The sequence below is a fragment of the Coffea eugenioides genome, chromosome 11 (assembly GCF_003713205.1).
Source record: "Coffea eugenioides isolate CCC68of chromosome 11, Ceug_1.0, whole genome shotgun sequence".
NCBI classification, from domain to species: Eukaryota; Viridiplantae; Streptophyta; class Magnoliopsida; order Gentianales; family Rubiaceae; genus Coffea; species Coffea eugenioides.
Window position 1 is genome coordinate 48,551,731 of NC_040045.1, and position 19,691 is coordinate 48,571,421.

The 19,691-nt window shown below is 38.6% G+C and overlaps 3 protein-coding genes across 3 annotated transcripts; 2 read left to right on the plus strand and 1 right to left on the minus strand.

Annotated features, from left to right (window-relative positions):
- The first annotated feature begins 406 nt into the window (after nt 1-406).
- Nucleotides 407-4,041, plus strand: LOC113754042 (probable RNA 3'-terminal phosphate cyclase-like protein). Its single transcript, XM_027298358.1, has 6 exons — nt 407-850; nt 953-1,102; nt 2,093-2,274; nt 2,386-2,561; nt 2,714-2,930; nt 3,473-4,041. Exons 1-6 carry the CDS (start codon nt 646-648, stop codon nt 3,680-3,682), a joined length of 1,140 nt encoding a protein of 379 aa, XP_027154159.1. The 5' UTR covers nt 407-645; the 3' UTR covers nt 3,683-4,041.
- Nucleotides 4,042-6,257: 2,216 nt separating this feature from the next.
- LOC113753164 (thioredoxin H2) lies at nt 6,258-7,430 on the plus strand. The gene is made up of 3 exons (XM_027297262.1): nt 6,258-6,496; nt 6,674-6,796; nt 6,938-7,430. Exons 1-3 carry the CDS (start codon nt 6,353-6,355, stop codon nt 7,085-7,087), a joined length of 417 nt encoding a protein of 138 aa, XP_027153063.1. The 5' UTR covers nt 6,258-6,352; the 3' UTR covers nt 7,088-7,430.
- Nucleotides 7,431-7,597: 167 nt separating this feature from the next.
- Nucleotides 7,598-15,021, minus strand: LOC113753163 (plasma membrane ATPase 1-like). The gene is made up of 21 exons (XM_027297261.1): nt 14,815-15,021; nt 14,521-14,586; nt 14,225-14,344; nt 13,943-14,041; nt 13,015-13,152; nt 12,726-12,860; nt 12,446-12,625; nt 12,050-12,256; nt 11,842-11,961; nt 11,500-11,742; nt 11,309-11,413; nt 11,056-11,200; nt 10,800-10,964; nt 10,380-10,618; nt 9,965-9,997; nt 9,774-9,855; nt 9,432-9,592; nt 8,748-8,969; nt 8,482-8,664; nt 8,223-8,398; nt 7,598-7,959 (listed from the first exon to the last, which is right to left on the minus strand). The coding sequence occupies exons 2-21, from the start codon at nt 14,572-14,574 to the stop codon at nt 7,863-7,865; spliced, it is 2,904 nt and encodes a 967-aa protein (XP_027153062.1). The 5' UTR covers nt 14,575-14,586; nt 14,815-15,021; the 3' UTR covers nt 7,598-7,862.
- Nucleotides 15,022-19,691: the final 4,670 nt, after the last annotated feature.

Here is a 19,691-nt window from a genome sequence, read left to right on the forward strand (position 1 = left end):
CCGCTAGTAAATTTCATAATTTTACCCATAAATACATTAACATTATATTATAAATACATTACTCGATATGATTTGACGGCGGTTTAATCTATTCAAATTTGGACTCGACTTATCTTGTTAAAGGTAACTTGAATTTGACTCCAATTGAATCAGTACGAGTTTGAGTTGAACCTTTGGTCAACCAAGTCACTTGCGACCCGAATAATTTGATTAATTTACTCCTTTAGTTGTTTTTTTGACTCTCGGCCATACCACAAGGAGGTTTTTTGGGATTTAACCCCCAAAATTTTGACACAATAGACCCCTCGGTTTGCTATTTGGTATTGGCAAATAGGTACCTCAATTTGCTCATTAGCTCTCCATTTAAAAAAAAAAAGGTGTTGAGTGGCGTTACCACAATATGATGAGGAGAGAATTGAAATTTGAAAAACCCTTAGCCGTGAATTGTGAGCTTGGGCATAAATCGTAAACCTGGCGGTCGCTTCCTGCTGCCTGCACTTACCCACCATCCACTAAATAAATTCAGTGCGGAGTTAATTCTTTTTTATTCTTTTTTTTTTTTAAATTTGTTAAGCAGCAGCCGAGCGGCCTGAAACCGGAGACTTAGAGAGGAAGAAGGACGCTGAGAGATTTGCCAGAAGAAAAATGGGAAAAATATCATGGATGAAGCTTAAGGGAAGCCAGAACCTGAGGCTGCGCCTTCTATTATCGACACTCTCCTCAACTCCTATCCTCATCGAGGACATTCGCGCCGACGCCACCTGGCCTGGCATCCGCCCCCACGATGTCTCCTTCCTCCGCCTCCTTGAGAAGATCTCCGACGACTGCCTGGTTGAAATCAACGAAACCGGTAACCCTTTTTCGGCTAAGCTAATACTCGGTCCAGGGTTTTAGGGTTTCAGCTTCTCTACATTTCTTTTGCTAATTTGATGCTGTAAATTTTGCGATTTAGGCACAAAATTGAAGTATAAGCCGGGGATTGTGATGGGTGGGAAGCATTTAATTCATGACTGCGGCGTTATTCGGTCTATCGGATATTTCTTGGAGCCGTTGATTCTGCTTGGTTTGTTTGGAAAGAAGCCCCTCTGCATAAGGCTCAGAGGTAGAACTCTTTGCCCCCTCCTTTTCCTGCTCCAGAATTTTTTCTCCCTGCTCGAAGATAGTTAAATGCAACATTCATTTCTTTGGTGAAATACGCGATCGTCTGTTAGGTAAAATTTGTTGTATACATATTGTCGTGGTCACTTGCAAATTGAGCAAAGTTTTGTGGTTTCTTGGTATCTTAAGACGTGGACTCGTTTTAGTGGTAATTATTCTGGAATTTCCTGTCATCAGTAAAATTGCACAGGTAATCGAAAATTCATGCGATTGTCATTGAGTTTCTATGATATTTGGCTTCTTTATTGTGGGAAGATGGGGAGTGTTAAGGGAATTGCTGACTGGTATTCTGTGAAATAGATTTGGGGAAAAGGTAAGAGGGTGGAGCTGCTGGAATGAAAACCATGTAGGTTATCCTAAATTAACAGTATGGAGGACTGGAGAGAATAGAATTGGTTACAATGCCTCAGAACATAATTGTTACCACTTGTCCCTGCTTTGTTAAACTTTCCAGCATCGTGATTGCCAAAAGAATAGCTCAATTGTTGTGTAAAACCCAAACATGGTTACATAGGGCTGCACTAGACTTTCAGCCAGAGTACTAAACCAACAACTTATTGTGATCATCTTAGTTGGTCTTTTTAGGTGATATTTGATCATTTTCTGGAGGTGTTTGAATGCTAATCCACAAACCAAGAATCAAATTACTACAGTTATGGGGTTCTGCTGATGATACCTTACATGAGGAGGCTGTCATCTTCCAATTACCACATTTATGCATTGTTCTCCAAAATAAGTGCCCTCTACCACTGAGCTGAAGTCATCTCGTGTTGCATAACTAGTAGTAAAGCTAGTGTTTTTACTCATGTTAGATGGCAATTACACAGCTGGACCTGTGTTATCTCTGAGTTTCTTAGTGGTTTCTCCTGATCGGTTGTATAAGCATGTATTCTGCACCTTCAATCATAACGTTAACCAATTGTTTCATATGCAGGAATTACCAATGATTCTAAGGATCCATCTGTTGATACATTCAGATCAACTACTTTACCCATTTTGAAACGGTTTGGAGTTAATCCAGAAGGATTGGAGCTAAAAATTGAGAGCCGCGGTGTTGCTCCTGGTGGGGGCGGTGAAGTTATTTTGTCGGTCCCCATTCTCCAGGATAGTTTACGAGTGAGATTTTTATGATTTGACTTACTAGCTTTTTGAAGTTCATCTTTTTTCAATATGTACCTTATTTCCAAATATAATACAAGTTTTGTCTTTTGGTGTTGCACTGTAAAGGCAGTTACCTGGATTGATGAAGGAATGGTTAAGAGGATTAGAGGAGTGACTTTTTCAACTAGAGTGTCTGTTCAGTTTGAGAACACCATGATACATGCAGCTCGTGGGATCTTTAACCGTTTGCTTCCAGATGTACACATATTTACGGATCATAAAGCTGGTTTACTGGCTGGAAGGTATGTCCACCTTTTCAATGTAATTTGCTATTATGGTGCATTCCTTGCGTATCTATAGTTTCTCATGTCACAGATCCATCAGAAATACCTCATTTCTTGAGTGTGGTGCTTGACATGACCAGCTATTTTTTTGCTTCTCGGTACTGTTGCAGGTCGCCTGGTTATGGGATTTCACTTGTTGCAGAAACGACTTCTGGGTGCTTCATCTCAGCTGATAATTCGGTATGTTATGCACAAGGGGAGGAAGAGGCTGAGATTGAGGATGAGGCAATGCAAGACTTGATGCCTCCAGAAGACACTGGTGAGCAAGCTGCTGGTGTCTTGCTTGGGGAGATCGAACAAGGAGGGGTGGTAGATTCTACTCATCAGGTTGTTCTAAAGACCTGCACATTTGATCACTGCTGTTTCATGAATTTTTTGGTTTTATTATGGATGTCATTCTAGCAGAGCTTTAGATAATGGAGAATTTCTTAATGTAGTTGTTATAGAATCTGTGGATCAGCTTGCATGTTAAGTTAGTCTTTGATGCATGTATTGTTCCTGCCATGATGTGAAGAATACGCTTGCTTTGTGCTGTAAGAGCCTTTCGGGGAACTGCAGTTTGCACCTTTTCAGCTAGCCTCTCGATATTCTCCCTGCATGTTAAGTTTGGTGATGAGGCGTGAATTTTCTGTCCCATGTCATTATGACTATACTTCTTTATCAATTTTTTTTCTCTGGAGAAAATCTGCATCAATGGAATCTTACTGAGCCTCCCTGGGGGAGTGTTGTATGCACCTGATTTGTTAGACTTGTATTCTACATTCTGTAAAACAAATATTGGTCTTATTATAAATATTTTATATATCATGATTTTTTAAGTTGAGCTGTGTATCTTTCCCTTATGGCAGCTTATTATTTTTGTTTTACAGGGATTGTTGTTTCTTCTTTGTGCATTGTGTCCACAAGATGTTTCGAAGGTTCGTGTTGGTAAGCTTTCACCCTATGGAATTGAAGTACTCAGGCATATCAGAGACTTTTTGGGGGTCAAATTTGTAATCAAGCCAGATCCATCGACAGAAACCGTCATCCTTAAATGCGTGGGTTGTGGATTAAAGAACTTATCCAGAAAGGTCTCATGAGGAGCAATGGCAGTAGGTATCAAAAATATTCTCAACTTGGTCTGCAGTGGGTTGAGTTGTGGTTTTCAGCTAGGGTTTGCGTCCTGTTCCACTAGCACTGGGCTGTCATTGGTTTCCTTCGATGAAAAAAGAATCATCCTCAATTTAAGAGGCATTTAGTTTTGTTTTTCCTTTTTTATTTTAATCGGCAGAGCAGAATATGATTTCATGTAGTAGTAGTTTTCAATTGAGTAAATCTGTTGAATTTGACTGGAACTTGCCGCTGCATCGGGGTAATTCTTGATGCTTTTTCTCCTAGCACCCTCAGTTCTTTCTCAGCAGCGCTATCGTAATTCTATTGTAATGATTCTTCAGCGCTCCTTTCATTATCCATAGAAATACCGCAGCTTTTCTTGTTGCCGCTCAAGTGCCTTTTCATTCAGCATGACACGAATAAATGCTAAAACAGGTGGATGTACTCCAATGGAGGGGGAAAGCAGGAAGTTTCTTGGCAAAAGCAATATTATCATGATTGCCCTGAAAGTTCGAGTTTTAAAAAACGAAAGCATGTTTATTAAAATCTGTTTCTGGGCGAGTATGTAATTATGTACCCTGCCTTCACAAAGTCAGTCTTTCAAAAAGGCGATGCGGCTATTGTTTAACCACATGATAAATCTAGTGGAGTGTCTAGTTAATTAAATCCACCTGAATTTGTAGTTCACATACCATAATACATTTTAAGGTATCAGTAATTAGAAACGAACAGCCAATATCGGAAATCATAATCACAAAAAGGTCTTGAAAATTGCTGAGTCAGTAGTAACATCATTGGTGGGTGTCTGCTTCGAAGGTATGGCATGGAAATATCCAAGTAACTTCAACCTCGACTTCCGCGTGACGCACTCTCTCTTTTAGGTATTGAGTGGAGAGTATTCGGTAATTGGTAGGAAACTTCAGCGAAACAACAGATGTGCCCGTCCACTTTTCTTTAGGTCTCGTCAATGGAAGAATATCAGTTTATTATTTATAGAGAAGAGATGATGATCATGGATGGCTCAATTGTACTCAATTCTGCCTCCAGTTAAACACAGTAGTGTACTACTTACTGTTCGCGATCAATCATCTCAAATGCAAATGCATCATCAGAAGAGAAAAAGTCCTCCCATGACCTACGAATTCCGAGTATATCCACGCGAAACCAATTTATTGCCCTCAATGACCTACCTGCTCTTGATGTCTAATAGCATTGGCACAATTTTCCGGGCGTATTCCTCCGGCCACAGTAGGCTTCTAGCTTTCATCTTCTTCATATGCCCCGCCTGCTTCTTGCTAGAATATTGTTTCTGCGCCTACCACCGACTGCCGCAGCATGACAAGTCAGCCCGCAAGAAGTTTCTTGCGGTGGCAATTTGGTGCTTGTTTACTGCCATCATGTTTGGGTTCACCTACCAATTCGCACCGCTTTTCAGCCTTGCCGCCGCCGCGCCTCTCTACGCCGTTGCATTCGCTGCCAGCGCATTCATGTTTTATGTCTACATTATCCACGTCGACGTCGAGGAATGCTGTAACGACAACAATCGGTTCTCCGGGGGAAATTTCGAAATCATTTTTGACAAAGTATAAGCTCAAGAAGTTACTACTGCTCTACATTTTTTTTATATTTTGGATATGTTCCTAATGGTTGAATGAATAAGAGCAGAGTGGAAGTTTTCACATTTTGTTTTTTTTGTTGTTGTTTGGGGGGGTTTGGTTTTCTGGTATGGTTTTGTCCTGCCTTTAGCCCATTTAAATCAGAGTATCCCAATTGGGTAGTGGATTTTAAGTTTGTAGTATTTGATTTTGTTATCATGGAATGAGGCTTTGGGCTTTTCATGTTCGAATGCATTGGCAAGCGCACTGGTTAAATTAAATCTGTCGTATCGTATCCAATACACTGCACTACTGTTATTATCAGTTTGGTGTACACAGGAATGGATCCAAAATTACCGTCTCTTTAATCATTTTTTGCTGTGAAAGTAGTAGAGCGTTACATGGGCCTCTTAGTTACAGAGTTTCCTAAACTCAGCTTTACTATACCACCACATGTCCATATATATATATATATATGGTCACCAAATCAGAATGGATTATACGAATTACTTGCGCGATCAAATAAAATTGCAAAATTATTTAAACACGTCTGGAGGGTTGAGGAATAAAATGACCAATCTAAAGCATACCCCCAAACCAATATCAACTATTGGAGGATGGATCGATGGGGAACTAAGTGAGCAGCTAATATGCCAAATGGAGGCACTTCCTTTGACATTGACCGGCTTCATAAAATCAATAATGGTAATACTGATAATTGGTAACAAGATAGAATTAGATTGGGTGATAAGGCGAGATAAATGGTAAATAAGATATTCTAAATTCATAACCTTTCATTTGAAAAAAAAATTAATACTAACAAGGTAGCAATTGCCAATCTGGTGCGGTCGATGATTCCCAGCAGTGCAATGCTCCCAACCTTTTGGGCTATGATTGGGCTTGGGCCTAGGACCAGCTATCTGCATCCGTCTACATCCCTTAAATTCCATTGCCACTGGGGCGGAGCATTTACGCTATAGTTCCTTCGGCTTAAGGAAAACAGGGGCAATTTTCCCAATTACCAAACAGACAGAAAGAAGTAACGTCGTCGGCAGGTCAGGCATGGGATCAGTTCTGTCTAGCTTTTTCGGAGGGGAAGGAGCCGCGGCGGCGGCTGAGTCCTCAGAGCCATCACGCGTGACGACTTTTCATTCATCTGACCGATGGCAGCTTCACTTCAACAGCTCCAAGCAATTAAACAAATTGGTTCGTCTTCCGCCTCCTTGTGGTTATAATATAATATACAATCATTGTAGTTTATGCTTGAAAATTCTGTAAAATTTCTTTTTTTTTTTGTTTGGGTTTCTACTTTAATAATTTTGCCCAATGGTGGTTTTATGGAATCTGAATTACTAATTTTAATACGTAATACTGATGAATTAGATGGTAGTGGATTTTGCGGCATCCTGGTGTGGACCCTGCAAGTTGATGGAGCCATTGGTGAAGGACATGTCTGGGAAATATACGGACGTCGATTTCGTCAAGATCGACGTCGACGAGCTCCCTGTGCGTGTTTTTTTTTGTTGAACCTTCACTGATAATAACGCCCGCGTCTCTGTTTAGATGTGGTAATTTTGGATTGCATTAATTTGGATGATGGATTTGGGAAAAAAATTGATGGGGTTTTGGTTTTGGGGATTATTGTAGGATGTGGCCCAGGAGCATAGAGTGCAGGCTATGCCGACATTCTTGCTGCTGAAGCAAGGGAAGGAAGTTGATAGGATAGTGGGAGCCAAGAAAGATGAGCTGGAGAAGAAGATTCTCAAGCACAGGGAAGCCCCCAAATTTGCTGCCTAACACGGCCTCAGCCCCTCCCATCAATCATCATCGCTATTACAACTAAGTACTAAGTTCACAATTGCATTGCTTTGCTTCACCGCTACTACTACTACTAGTACACAATTTCGTTGCAAGCGCTGCTGCTAGTCAAACAAGTAATGCTGCTCGAATTAAATTATGAGTGATGGAAGGATTTCCAAAGTTTGAGATACTGGTAGAAATTTATTGGTCTTCCTGTGTATTCTGAGTGGGCTGTGCAAAATCTGTACCATGTATGTATTACGTATTCCTGTGGCTTCTCATTGAGAATATGTAGGATTACTCCCATTTTTTCTTATTTCTGAGGCGGCAATTTATTTGATTTTTTTTTTTTAATTTTATTTTACGATTGTAGGAATCTTGTTAGTGAGGGCGAAAATCTAGAATTCCGTGTACCCGTTTAGACCTTAATAATTAAACCCACAAGTTCACGCGGAGGAACAATTGGGTACATTCTTAAGAGTTTCTGATTCATATAGGCAGGCTTAGTTTCAGAATAAAATTCGAATTCATTTTCAAATCTATTTTGGAAATTTCAGAGTAGCAATTTAAATGCGACCTATTGTTCACAAGATCATGGAAGGCAGTACACCAGCCCCCATCACATGGTGAACAGATGCCAATATTTCCAGCTGCGGAGTGCCGAAATTAGTTAAAAGGCTATACAAAAAGACATCATCCAAACTGTATCATTGTCACTACCACTGGCTTTGGGTAATATTATCTACCAAATTGAAGATGAACCGCTCTCTCCTCAAACAGTGTATGATTGCTGTATTGTATCTATATCCAGATTCTTCGACTTCACGACACTTTCAACGTGGCCCTTCAATGTGCGCAATTCCCTCAGCCTGCAAGAAGAAAAAATAAAATCCCAAATACAGCATCGGTAGAAAACAAAATTCTCAATGTAAGCAGTATCAGAGTTTGAAACACGCTAGTTGTTGATGTATCATCTTCCTGCTATTTGATGAAGAGCCTAACTGATTACAAAACACTGCGAAATTAAATTTGGCTGAAATAATTAAGAGAACACCCAACATAGCCAATTTTGGCACCACAGCATTTCAACAAATAAAAGTGGGCATCTTTAGCTCAAAGGTTTTTTCAGTACCTTGCCATTTCAGCTCGTCGCCTTGCTTCTTCAGCTATCTGATTAAGATCTGCAGCGCGACTATGGTCACCAAACTGAGTCTCAGGTGGATGCAGCCCATGGAGCGTCCTCTGTGCCTGTACCCATTTAAGCTCCCTTTCTTCCTTTCCAAAATCCTTTTTCTTTGTGAATGCAACCTGGACAATGAAAATACCGTCCCAAATCATTCAGCAAAACTTAATAGTTAGCTTAATCATTCAGTTCATCTGGCATTTCATACCCTTTGCTCAATGAGAAGATCCCAGGCCTTCCCGCTCAAGATATATCGGACGAAGAATTTGAGAAAATCAAGTGGGATGTAGCATACAATGTTATAGAGCCAGACTACCCCAGCCCATCCCCATCCGATCCCTTCTATTGCAGCAAAATTCCAGTTGCAATAAACAGCAATCAAGGTAGCAATCTGCTTGTGCAGAAAAGAGTGAGCAAGGTCACCTCTATAGTGGATATTATTACAAAAACTGTGAAACGACAAAATTGTCTTACCAACTGAGCTCCAACAAAAGCTAGGCCAAGGAATAGTCCTGGACGCTCAACGAAAGACCAGCTCCTGGCTCTCGTGACAAATATGAGTGCTTGACTGATGATACTGACTTGCAGATAAATTGCAGATGCTAGCTTCCTGAAGCCATCATGTTCAGTTTTATGTAGAGTTGCCATGCCAACATCATGTGCAGTTTTATGTAGAGTTGCCACGCCAAATTTGTGCTGGAAATTCATAAGAAAATGCAATTGGTTATTCAAACTGCATGCTAGATAGGCAAAAAACTTTTCTTCATCATTTATGTTGTTGTTCTAAGCAGGTAATGGAAGTTGAAGTACAGCCAGTTTCAACTAAAGAAGGAAGCGCATCATCTAAAGCAGATTCACAAAATCACGTAGAATATTAGTAAAGGAATCTGAAAGTATGTACCAAATCCAAGATGCACTACAGATGCTTTTTGACAAGAAAGGAGAGCCAAAGTTCCTTTTTGACAAGATATGAACCACAATCAAGAAAATATAGCTGAAGTGGGATCAGGAGCACAAGGCAACAAGCAACAATTAAAAACAAAGATCATAACTCATGCATGTGCTTCAATACCTTCAGCAGCAAACAAAGAACAGTTGATTTGATAAACCACCAATCAGATTGATGTGAAATTTCAGTTAAAGATTAGTTTCTGGTACCGGGAAGAAGTCTGTGTCATATGCTGCCCAGAAGAAGATGACAGTCATCACTGCCAAGTAACCACCAAGAACGATTCCAGTAGCAAAAATCTCACCCAGCCTCCAGCTATCTGGTAGAGGAGATGGTTTTACCCTGTCCTTCGATATTGTCATGATTGTACCTGGCATGCAAAGTGCCAGCTAGTGAAAGAAAAGTACTTTTAACAGGCCACATAGTTTTCCTCCGCAACAATCATTGTGATTTGACAAAAGGTGAAAGAAGCATATAAACAACATAGCATACAGTCTATTGGCATGTCAGGTAGAGAAGAAGCATTCAGATGCAGAAATAAGGATACGTACCATCATTGAGAATTGCAATGATTAGCACCATGAAAGGTGGAAAGTCAAATTTCCAAATCAGTGCAAGTAACAGGAAACCAAGCTGTCACAGCATAATTTACATGATTAGAAAGACACAAGTGAGAATCAACAGTTAAAAAACATGTTGGTTTGCCTTTGTGGGTTCCTTTGGACAACAAATTCACACTTACCACTATACGGATTGTGATAGAAACTGCATAGATCTGCAAAACGGAAATGGCAAACAGATTATTTTGCTTAAATTTTAAGTAGCAGTGACCAGCAGTGCAGACTTGCTGCTGTTTGGCTTGAAGAATATGACAACGCACTATGAAAGTTGGAGGTCGGTAAGGAATCATTTAAAATGTCACAAAGGTCGGGAAATGAAATGCTTAGGCAGCAATTTGGCTTTTCATGAAACACAAATTATCAAAGATAGAGCAGGCAGTGCTAAGGACACCAAAATTATACAAACCAACTAATGACTATAAGCAAGTGGTAAGATCCTTGATCAGCCACTTACTCATGTCTCTGATAAACTGATGGGCAAGCAAAATTAACATTATTAATGCATAATAGCAATACTAACCAACACTGGCAACTTACTGTATAATTTTTCATCCTCTGAAAGATTGCTCGACTGGTTAAAACAGCACTTATAATAACACTAAGACCAGGTTCCGTCAGAACAATGTCAGAAGCATCCCGAGCAGCATCAGTTGCATCAGCAACAGCTATTCCAATATCAGCCTTCTTGAGAGCAGGGGCATCATTTACTCCATCACCAGTCATTCCGCATATATGCTTTTTAGCTTGCAGGCGTTTAACTATTTCATACTTGTGTTCTGCACAAATATGAGACATCAAAATCAGTAAAGTGAGTTACTTGGAAGAAAATGTACACTAAAAATATATGATTTTAGAAAAAAAAATTTCAGATTGCAGAAGCTAAAAGAAAAGGCTAAAGATTGAAGAAACTACAACTTTCTTTTTTTTTTTTTTGGGGGGGGGGAGGGGAATTCTTACCAGGGAAAACACCAGCAAAACCATCAGCTTTTTCAATCAAGTCATCCACAGGCAAGGTAATAAGAGATTCATCCTTATTCTGTCCTAACAAAGCAGAAGAAGGATACATGTTGGTTCCCATTCCCAAACGACGTCCTGTTTCTTTGCCTATTGCTAGTTGATCACCTGACAGATTTTAAGATAATATAGCAAAATCAAATATCATGATTGAATTAAAACAATCAAGAGTTGGAAAGCTAGTTTAAGGAAGACATACCAGTGATCATTTTCACATTTACCCCAAGATTTAAAGCCCTTGTGATCGTTTCAGCACTGTCATGCCTGGGTGGATCAAAAAGAGGCATGAGGCCAATAAATTGCCAGGGACCTCCCAAACTTTCTTTCCTTCCTTCAGGGACTTCCTGCAGATGTCAAGGCAACAAAGTCATAATCAGAAACTTGTAAAAGTATCAGCTTTGAGCATAGTACTAAGGTTTTCCAACTAAACAAGAAGCAAGGAAATACATTACCTGATATGCCACTGCAAGAGAACGCAACCCTCTCTCTGCAAATTTATCTATCACAGAATGAACTTTGCCCTCTATGTCTGATTTATTATGCGCAAGATTTAGAATCTGAAAACCCCACACACACATATATAAGAACATATAACCAGCGACATTGTGGAAATGAAATCAGTTACCAGTTGGTTCATGACTACCTGTTCAGGAGCACCTTTGCTGACTCTATGCATTTTGCCTCTATTGTCAATATACGTCAAAGCAGTGCGCTTATCAGTTGGGTTAAATGGAAGGAAGTGAACCTCTTGAATACCAGCCCTCGCCTCTTTTGGGTCTGCCAACATCCCAACAATAGCAGCATCGATTGCATCTTGGTTTTCCAACCGAGCAGCTCTGGCAGCCATTAAGACTACAGTGTCTACATCCACTCCTTTGGCAAATACCTACAAAAGTATGTATCATAAGAAGTCGAAACAACATTTAGGATCACAACTTCAAGAAATTGTGGATCAAAACCTTCTTCATTTCCATTTTGTACGGACCTCAATAAGATTCTTGTCAACACTAAGTTTGTTCAATGTCAAAGTTCCTGTTTTATCGCTGCAAAGTACGTCCATGCCTGCCATTTCTTCTATTGCAGTCATTCTTTTAGTAATAGCTCCCTGTGTTATAGACAAATATGTTGGTGCTGTTGATAATCTCGAATTGATCAAGGATGACACAATCACAATTTGCAAAAATGAAACCAACCTGCAAAGACAAACGGTGGGAACCAATTGCCATTGTAACAGACAAAACTGTTGGCATGGCAATTGGAATCCCTCCAATAAGAAGTACCAGCAAATTGTCAATCCCCGGTCTGTAGGGCCGATTTTGAATGGGATACATCACAATGACCTCTGTGATCATTCCCACAGCAATCGAACATATACAGAAATTTCCAATGGCAGTCAAGACCTAATATGAAACAAGAGAACAACGTCAGATAAATGAGCAAGTCTGAAACACCCATAAGGCAAGAATGCATCTGAAAGAAACACTCATACAGCAAGTTCAATGGCCATTAGTCCTTGCACAAAAAGACAACAGTATGGAATATGGTTTCTTGTTTAACAAGGAAATCAATGTGAGAAGGCTGAGTTATACCTTCTGAAAATGTCCCTGTTGATTTGTAGAGTCAACAAGGTGAGCAGCCTTGCCAAAGAAGGTGTGAACACCAGTTGCAATCACTACTGCTTCAATCTCCCCTTGTTTGCATGTAGACCCTGAATAAACACCCTCCCTAGGGGCTTTGGACACAGGAAGGGATTCTCCAGTCAAGGCAGACTGTGGAGGCAACGTGGATTGGTTAACAAAGAATTCTACTATGTGAAGAAACAAAAATCAGAAAATATCACTATTTGAAAAAATAAAGATAATGGAGCACCTGGTCTATTTTCAGTGGATCACCATCAAGAAGACGAGCATCTGCTGGAATAATGTCCCCAAGCTTTATACTTATAATATCACCAGGTACAAGAATTGATGCATCTTGCTCACTCCAGCTGCCATCTCGAAGCACCTATAACATTTTTCATTTTCACCCATTAATAGAAGATAAAACTATACAATATGAAACTCTTGTTAGAAGGCAAGATGGAGTTTCAAAATTTGGAATAACACTCTATCAACAGAATACTATGATGCAGAATCCTAAATTTGACTTTTCTCAATACCTTGGCTTTGGGAGAAAGGCGGGCCATTAATGCTGCAGCAGCATTACCAGCATTGTTCTCCTCATAGAAACTAATACTTGAATTGATGAGAAGCAGAATACTAATCCCAACAAAATCTTGCCAATCAGGAGGTTTTCCCTGTTGAGAGAGTGAGAGTCAGAAGCAGCAAAAAGTTAAAACAGAACAACACTAAGACTGAGAAAAAAAAAATCCCTGTATGTGGTATTAATAACAATATGTGAGCCCCGAATGAATGTCATAGAACTTTACTTGATCAGAAAGTGCACATAATTACGTGCTCTACCTTCTTTCTTTTGCTCTAAGAGATCATTGAGGTAAAACATGGCATACATCAACCATAAGCAAGAACATAAGTTCAACACATCGTAAAAAAGAAGGGTAAGCTATGAAACAGCACCCAGCTAAAAAATAAAATAATATAAAAATGAGAGAAAGTAAAAAACAACAGATGGCTATTGATTAATATTCAACTCCAACAGTAAGTGGAAATCCGAAAAAGGAACCCAAAATAAAAAACCGAACTGACATAGTAAGAAGCCTGGGGACAGCAAATACCAACTGTACCCCCCCCCCCCTCTCTCTCGTCTATATAAAAATAGCAACACTAGTTTGGTTACCCAGACCATGCATGGCATGCTATTCTTCTCTCTCTTTTTTCCTTTTTCTCTTAAGTAAAACCAAAACTCCTTGAACAAACTTAAAATATACTACTACGTGGCCATAGTCCATACTCCAGCTTGAGAAGCTATATAGAAAATCACCAAGAAGTACTAAACAAATAAAAGCAAAAAAACAGACTGAATATATCATATTCGATTGATCTTATTAATTCCAACAAAATTGTCACGCTCCACAGAAGAAGAAGAAGAAGAAGAAGAAGAAGCGAAGGGAAGAAATAGGAGCTTACGCCTCCATTAGCGAGTGCAATGGCCATTACGGCAGCAGCTTCCATGACCCATGAGAGTGGATTCCACATGAATCCCAGAAACTTCAGAACCTTGCTTTCCTGCAACCCTCCCCCAAACCCCGAGTATTCAACAAAATCTCAACGTCAGCACCAAATAGAAACCCCCGATTAAAATAGTAATAACGAAAGGGGGAAAAAATCATCTGCAACAACCAAACTTAAAAAAAAAAAAAGAAAGGAAAGGAAAAATTCAAACAAAAATAGCAAACAAATAAAACAGACCTCCTTCTCTTCCAGTTTGTTGTAACCAAAAATCTGCAGTCTCCTTTGTGCATCCTCAGACGAAAGCCCCTCCTTGGTACACCGCAAATTCTCGAAAACCTCCTCCAGCGGAATATTCTCCTGTGATTTTTATTTGTCGTCACAATAGATAAATTAGGAAATCAAGAATAAAAAGCTATCATAAACTTAGTAATAGCTATTAGACGCAAGTTACTAGTGTTGAAATGTAAAAATGTAAAACGAAAAAAAATGAATGAGAAAAAAATAAGTTACAAGAAGAGAGAAGTGGCAGAGACCAAGTCGACGGCCTCCTTCTTCAGTGCCTCCATAGCTTCGTCTTGTGCCGCCATCTCTGCTTCTCCCTTCAGTTTTCATCAGGCACACATTAGGAACGAAAAAAAAAAGGATCATCAGTATATAAACGAACAAACAACTAAATAATGTACAGATGAAAATTGGTTAATTTTGTTCTGAGAGCAACGAAGTAGCAAGTAAAACTGAAAAAGAAGAGGAAAAAAGGAGCAGAGGCTATGCATGTATGGAGAAGAAGAAGAAGAGGGAAGCAGGCGTCAGAAAGTGTGTGTGTTAACCTTGCTTTTTGTGGCGTGGTTTATCGAATAGCGGTGCTGCAGCTGCTGCTGATAACGGAGGAGTAGACCAGCAGACTAGCAGTAGTTGTAGTATTACTTTACTGATCGGAAAACAGAAAATGAGTCGAAAGAGGCCTTAAATACAAGAGATGCCAAAGAGCAGCGGCCACCTCCCACCACCCTTTCTCCGCTCTCTCCACCCCCCCTCTCTCTCTCTGAATATCTCTCTCTGAATATCTCTCTGCGCTCTGCAACTCAGTCCTCACGCAAATATCATATGCCTTTTCCTCTCCTTATATACCCGCCACCTGCGCTCTCTCTGTTTCTTTTATAGTGAGTATATTTTCCTTTTATTTATTGATGACTGGATTTGATTTTGATGACAAGGCAGATAGAATAGACAACTACCAGCAGCATTATTTCAGTGGAATTCCAAATGTTCTTACTTTACTTGTTGCACCCTTTGTTTATAAATAAATAAAAAACTACTACAAAAATTCTTTTTCTTCTCCCCCTTCCACCTTTATTATTGTACTTCCCTCATTTCTTTTTTTTTTCATGGAACAGCCGTGCCAAAGTTGGCGAGTCCCGCGTGGAGTGCAACACCTCCCTTGGTTCCTCATTCTGACGATTCTACCCCTGACAGTGCTTTTTATCTAACCCGCTCTTTAAGGAATGACGAGAGGATTAAAGGGCAACAAAACAATCCAGCTTTCACCCTACCTATCCTGCTTTTCCATTTTTATTCCTTTTTTTTTTCGCAGTTGAGAAAAAAAAATGCGTGAATGGTTTCCTAACTTATCCTTAGAAAATTTTTTTTAAAAAAAATTCCTTCTTTTCATTTTTTTGGATCAGTTAATTAGTCGATCTCTTTCTCTTTTCACGTTCGAGTAAAATATGTAGAATTATATATTAAATTATAATGAGCTGAAAAGTAGTAGGTATATCTTATATTCCAAATCACCAATCCTTTTTTTTTTAAAAAAGAAAAGAAAAGATGTCAGTCTTAAAGGTATAAACCATAGTTGTCAAAATCGCGATCCGGATCGTACGATCCTACGATCCGGATAATCAAAATCGATCCGGATCGTATTCAGAGTCGCAAATCATATTAATCTATGTAAGATCGCGTAGGATCGTAGCAGGATCGGTAGGATCGTTTAGGATCGTAGGATCATACGATCCTACAATTTTTTGTAAATTTGTGAAATACGAAGCTCCATTTTGCAAGTAAATGAAAATATTTGTGGTATATTTATAATTTATCAAAGAATTACAACCTTTAATTGCAATTAGGAGCTTTTGGTAGGATCTTATGATCCTACGATTTGATTCTGTAAAACTAAAATCGGTCCTACGTAGGATCCCGATTTTACAAACCTTGGTATAAACTGCTGATAAATAGAGAAATTACCGTGAATTTGTAATATACAACATTGTAAGTGGATATGCTGAGAAAAGAGGCTTTCCAAGAAAATGCAGTAGTAATTTTGCCACAGATTAGAATCGTTTAACATCTCATGGAATTTAATCAATGCATGCCCTTTTTCTATACCAAAAATGCGTCCTTGTGAAAAGATTTTCCTAGGATGTCAGCCCTGAAGGTGGATTGTGGGCATCTGAGAACAGCGCAAAAGTAGTCAGACTAGAAAAGAAAAGATGGGATCTCACGTAATTCCCTTAGCAGCTGTTCTTGCTTGGTTGGCTCATACTTCTTGCTCGATGAAGTAGGTGGTAAAAGGATCGGAGAAAAAATCTTATTTGGATTGCTATTTTTAGGAATTTTTATAAATATATCTATATCTATGTATACTATAGATTTGAAGGAATATCGGAACTCATTGAACTCAGTCCCACACTCTTTCTCCCATCCCAAAGTTTCCGGACCTTCTTCCATGCTTTTTCCCTTTCCTCGGTCAAAAACCATAAAAATTGATTTCTAGTATACTTCTTCACTATTAGTCCGATAAGCAGTGTGTGGAGGAAATTGAAATTTCTCAATCAATTAATTATCCCATTAGCCTTGGATGTAATTGACGGCGACAAATTGCATCTTCATGTGGTATCGACATTCTTTTTTGGCCCTATTATATCACATGGATTCGAACCCTATTTACAGTAAAAAAAATTTAAAGGAGATGTCAGAGCACCCTTTTGATCTAATAAGTTATTATATCTACTAACTCTCTTATTATACACAACCCTTCTAGCCTCTCTTCCCCATTAGATTATAAAATATTATTGTCACCGTAAAAAATATATATATATCTATATATATATTATATCACTGCAAAGAAAAATGTGCTTTGACTTAAATTTTTTGGAGAGTTGTTTAGTGTTAAGGATTTTTATTTTTTAAGTTTTTGAGAAGGGATTTTTTATTATTTTTCTTTAGAAAGTGTTCTAGTTGTAAGATATCTAATGGGAATTGAGATCTTATTTTTAAAAAAAATCTCAAATATTTAGAGTTTTTTTTTTTGGTATATTATATGATGATCCAACCCACAAAAAGAACTGTGATTGGAAATTGTTTGATCGTCCTTTTCAAGAAGAAAAATACAATCAACTTAAATTCGGGAATAGTTTCGGGACCACTATTCGAAAGCTCAGTGAAACACTACTACTGGTATAAGTCTTCAAAGTAACATAACAAAATGAATTGCATTTTGCCTTCCACGATTGAATAAACTCTCAATCTAGCTGCGAATTGGCGGCCCCCTTTTGTACGGTAGGGGTGTGTGGAGAGATATTGTGCTGCTCCTTGATGGTTGACGCGTGTTGTCAGCTTTTCTCTTTGTAACGACCCACGCGACTGGTATAACTGCCTCACAAGAGGATTTTGTTTCAGCCACCCGCCAGTCCCAAGGATGGTCTTCACGCGTTGAGAATGCGGATAGCAAAAGTCAAAAGTGCCCCTCTCCCGTAAGAAAAATTGTAACTCATCAGCGGTCTCAGATAGCAGTCTTTGGGACCGGGATCCTGAGAAATCGGAAACATCAGTTTTTTTTTTGTTTGGTTGGATGAAATGTTTAAAGTACTAGGAAGAATTCAACTAGGAATTGAATTACGGGAGAATAACGCAAAGTATCGAATATGGTGCCAGATGTCCACTTCCGAGTGTTCTCATATGCATGTCTCTGCTTGTAACATCGGTGACATGCCATTTTTGCACTACTCACGCTGACGCATGACCGGAACGATGAAAACTCCACAGGAGATTAGTCAATGCAGCACCCGGACACGGCTCATGAATTCCATTACGTGGCCTCACTAGGGAAATGAGCAGTTCACAACGTCGCTCGGTCCCTTCAGCACCCCTTTTATGCCTCCACCAACCACCCCACAATTCCACTTTCTATTTATTAGCCTTTTTTATTTTATTTAATTTTATATACACGGATGGTATATATATTATTATGATTGAATATATGACACATATATAAAATTTAAATTATGAGTAATACATGTAACAGTGAAAAGTGTATATACACTATCAGATTTTATTTCTCCCCCTTCCCTGTTCTTATTAACTTACGTCAACTTGAGCAGTTTTTTTTTTTTGGGGGAGGGGGATAATATATCTGGACCAATTGGTATTCTCTTCACCTCACTTCGGTAATTTCAATTTTTTTCTCACAATTTAAAAAAAAAATTGTTGATTTTGTTGAAAAAGTAAATTTAACATATTGTTTTTCTAAAATACCCTCACATTAATATTAGAAATATTATTTGCACCATTCAAGATGTATATGAAAACAATTATTGGTAAAAATGTTCACGGCATTAATTAAGATAGATTATATTTATTAATAGTGAGGCATATTAAATAATACTAATAATATTTTAGAAAAATTAAAAATTAACTATATTATTCAATTGAAAGATGAACTATAATTTGAAACGGATAAAAAAGAAAAATAAAACTATTAAAGTTGACAGAGGAAGTACTATTTCAGAACAGGCAGGAGATCAGAGTATCATAGCAAGCCCGTAATTTTGTCACTTTCTGTTTCCATTTGACGAGAGGGAAGAAAAGGGGTTAAATTTTGACTATTCTCATTCTTAAGAAGTTAACAGAATCATAAAACCAGACATAAGAAAATTATTCATCTTTCGTACTGGGACACATATAGAAAGTGGAAAACAATACGTAAGTAGTGGAAAAGCGTTTGGCACATAGCTGTTAGTCAACGTCGCTTTTAATCGTTCGGTTAATTGAGATGTTATAATCTTTTAGAAAGAACTTTCATCTTTATAACTATATATATATATATTGTCTGACTCTGATTTAAGCATTTCAAAGGATAAGTTGACAGATAATAAAATGACATTAATTTGACTCAAAACGTGACTCATCGATGATCAGTCCTTCAACAACGTGCTTTTGTGTAATAAATGGTAATTACGGATGAGAGTCCTCAAGTTCGTTTTGCATTCAGGGTAAAGAAAGGGACACCATAATTTTCAGCACATTTTACCTAGTTATTACAGACTAGGGGCAGGAACGGTTGCAAGTGTAATCGTTCCTGATAGTTATGTGCATTTTGCACACGGCGTAATTTTGTTTGCATATGATGTAACTTACTTTCAATAACGTGTAACTTTAGAACAAAATTTTGTGGATCCCATACATGTTGTTAAAATCGTAATACAAGATGAAATCTGAACTGTACAAATTTTTTTGGCCAAGCCTTGGCTGTGAACTGCTAAAAAACACGTTGCTTCTTTCTGCAACCGTTCCTGCCCCTCTTTCAGTTATTACTAACACGTTTGTCATTTCCTTAAAATGTTTTGTCATTATTTCAGCATGATTGTGAATTCTTTCGTTATTTGAGCATGATTATGGACAGTCACTTTTGCGATCAATTTGATAGCAT

Coding starts and splice junctions, on each gene's coding strand:
- LOC113754042 (XM_027298358.1), top strand. CDS start 646: ATGGGAAAAATATCATGGATGAAGCTTAAGGGAAGCCAGAACCTGAGG. Junction 2,562..2,713: donor GCTGGTTTACTGGCTGGAAG/GTATGTCCACCT, acceptor GTACTGTTGCAG/GTCGCCTGGTTATGGGATTT. Junction 2,931..3,472: donor TGGTAGATTCTACTCATCAG/GTTGTTCTAAAG, acceptor TTTGTTTTACAG/GGATTGTTGTTTCTTCTTTG.
- LOC113753164 (XM_027297262.1), top strand. CDS start 6,353: ATGGGATCAGTTCTGTCTAGCTTTTTCGGAGGGGAAGGAGCCGCGGCG. Junction 6,497..6,673: donor CCAAGCAATTAAACAAATTG/GTTCGTCTTCCG, acceptor CTGATGAATTAG/ATGGTAGTGGATTTTGCGGC. Junction 6,797..6,937: donor TCGACGTCGACGAGCTCCCT/GTGCGTGTTTTT, acceptor GGATTATTGTAG/GATGTGGCCCAGGAGCATAG.
- LOC113753163 (XM_027297261.1), bottom strand. CDS start 14,574: ATGGCGGCACAAGACGAAGCTATGGAGGCACTGAAGAAGGAGGCCGTC. Junction 14,042..14,224: donor ACAAACTGGAAGAGAAGGAG/GTCTGTTTTATT, acceptor GGAGGGTTGCAG/GAAAGCAAGGTTCTGAAGTT. Junction 7,960..8,222: donor CGACGAGCTGAAATGGCAAG/GTACTGAAAAAA, acceptor TTCTTCTTGCAG/GCTGAGGGAATTGCGCACAT.